We start from the raw sequence: 2,174 nt of genomic DNA, 5'->3' as shown, positions 1-2,174 counted from the left end.
GATGACATGATGTGAATTGGAGCTATAGAAATAAACTGAATAGAATATAAAATTGAATTGACGGTCAGAGATCATCATGGTGTCTCCAGGATTATCACTGCAGCAGAACCAGAACTCTTTAGAACTGTGACCTTCAAAGCAAAGAAAAAGGTTCTGGCTCAGTAAACACCAGAGTTCCACATTAAGTTCAAACTTCAGGACTAACCTAAAGCTACATTCCAATATGGCTGCTGAGGGAGCTCCTCAGTTTGAACATCTGGTCTGAGTCTCACTAGAAGATCGATGTTCATCAGAGAGAACATCGATCTGCAACCAGGACCAGAGACACCAGAGCAACCAGTGACAACATCTCACTGGGATGGTCCTCAGGAGGAGCTGGACACCACAGGGATGTCTGAGGCTCCCTGCTGTCGCCTTAGCAACCTGGACATGTTTATCACGTGACCTTCCGGTCAGAAACGGCTGAGTCAGCATAAAAATTTATAAATTAAATAAATAACTAAATAAACACCTGAGCATCCCGAAACTCCACCACTACATTCTCACTGCTCCAGCGCGCCGCCATCTTCCCCTCTTTCTCCACTGTCAACAAAACCTCACGTGACCTTATGAGCTCAGATGATGCGTTCTGTGACGGTGGGAAATTAGAAGTCCAATGATGAAAAGCATGAATCCCATGTCCTCTACCGGAATGACTTACGCCTTTCCTGCACACTTATAAGATCATTACCTAAAGAATTACTGTTAATGAATAATTACACAGTTTATTCAGTGTTTTCTTATTATATGGAGCACATAAGCCAGGAAAGCATGACAACTAATAATGTGATGACCATTAATAACTTCAAGTATTAATAGTTTATAATCACATTAATTGATTTATTACTTAAATATTAATGTTATCATTTAGGTAAATCTATTTTACAGGGTATTTATTTATTTAAAGCGATGAAAGTTCCCACCCGGAGGATGCTTTTAAAGCACCTTCTACGTCATCAGACCGTATCCTCGCCTCTGATTGGTCGCCGGAGCTTCCAGTCGTCAAAGCAAGATGGCGCCGTCCCTGGTGGAGCATGTTGTCGCGGATGCTGGAGCGTTTTTAAAGAAAGCTCCGCTGCAGGTGAGTCGTTATGTTCCGGTGAGCGGACTTGGGCCGCCGGTGGCGGAGCTCCGGCTGGGGGGGAGGGGAGGCTCCGCAGGCAGACCGAGGACAGCTGCTCTTCAGCGGCCAGAATGTGGCCTCGGTCCGCTGCTGGGAAGCCTGGGGGTGGATTTAACGGTGGATCACAGAACAGAACCATTCAGTACCGAACCTCCAGGACAGTTAAAAGCGGGATCCCACCCACTATAGACCTGAGCTGGGACCAGTTAAGGAGTCCAGGAGCTGCTGTGGTAGCGCCTGTCCATGATTGGCTTGTGGGTCACCTGCCAGGTGTTCTGGAATCGGAGACTATGTTTCTATGGCAACCGGCACCACGAGACATCAGCTCTTTGGACTACTCTCTGGTGTCTCCATGTCTGCTGATCTGTGAGGTTCTGTTCAGCAGTAAGAGAACTTCTGTCCTGACCAGGAGGATCCATCCTGAGAACCATGGGCGGTTCTAAACAGGGGCCAATGGGGGCCAGTGCCCCTGTGGCTCATGTCCTGGCCCCTGTTATGGCCCCACATAAAACTCAAAGAAATTCTAATGATGATCTGCGCTGGAACAGACATGGTTACTGAGAGCTCCTTTGGATCTATTTCATTTATTTCTTTACAAACTCTGTTTTACTCATAATTAAAAAAACAATAAGGTGATAATAAGGCTTCAGTGGCATTAAGGTAGGATCCCAGTTTTCATCTGCTAAATGTTTTTTTCAAAAAAAAAAAAAAAGTCTTATTTGTACAGCTGAATTTATTCGTTTTTCTTGAGTTCTAATTCAGATTTCATAGAAAAATGGTAATTTTACTTAAATTAAGTTACAAATATGTTAAATCCCTAAATTATGAATGTATATTGACCGAATAAGACACAGAATTCTAGTTAAATCTAATTGAATAGAAATTTCACTTCATGCAGCTCTCTTAATATATTTGAATCTCTTGTTTTTTATTTCATGTTTTTCTGTTCCCTCATAAAAACAACGCTGCCCCCTCCTGGCCACCTGGTAGACTTTTCTTCTAGAACCGCCAC

General features: G+C 43.6%; 1 protein-coding gene across 1 annotated transcript in view; it reads right to left on the bottom strand.

Moving 5' to 3' along the window:
* The window catches only part of wdr59 (WD repeat domain 59), a 29,658-nt gene extending 29,080 nt beyond the window's left edge, over positions 1-578 (bottom strand). Inside the window, exon 1 of the mRNA XM_015392844.1 lies at positions 512-578. Coding sequence (XP_015248330.1) covers positions 512-565 — 54 coding nt within the window. The 5' untranslated portion in view covers positions 566-578. The remainder of the gene's footprint in view (positions 1-511) is intronic.
* Between the last annotated feature and the right edge of the window lie 1,596 nt (positions 579-2,174).

The sequence above is a fragment of the Cyprinodon variegatus genome, unplaced genomic scaffold, assembly GCF_000732505.1.
Source record: "Cyprinodon variegatus isolate N-32 unplaced genomic scaffold, C_variegatus-1.0 Scaffold609, whole genome shotgun sequence".
Taxonomy (NCBI): domain Eukaryota; kingdom Metazoa; phylum Chordata; class Actinopteri; order Cyprinodontiformes; family Cyprinodontidae; genus Cyprinodon; species Cyprinodon variegatus.
Note: the sequence above shows the minus strand (reverse complement) of the source record. Positions and strands in the feature narration are given on the sequence as shown.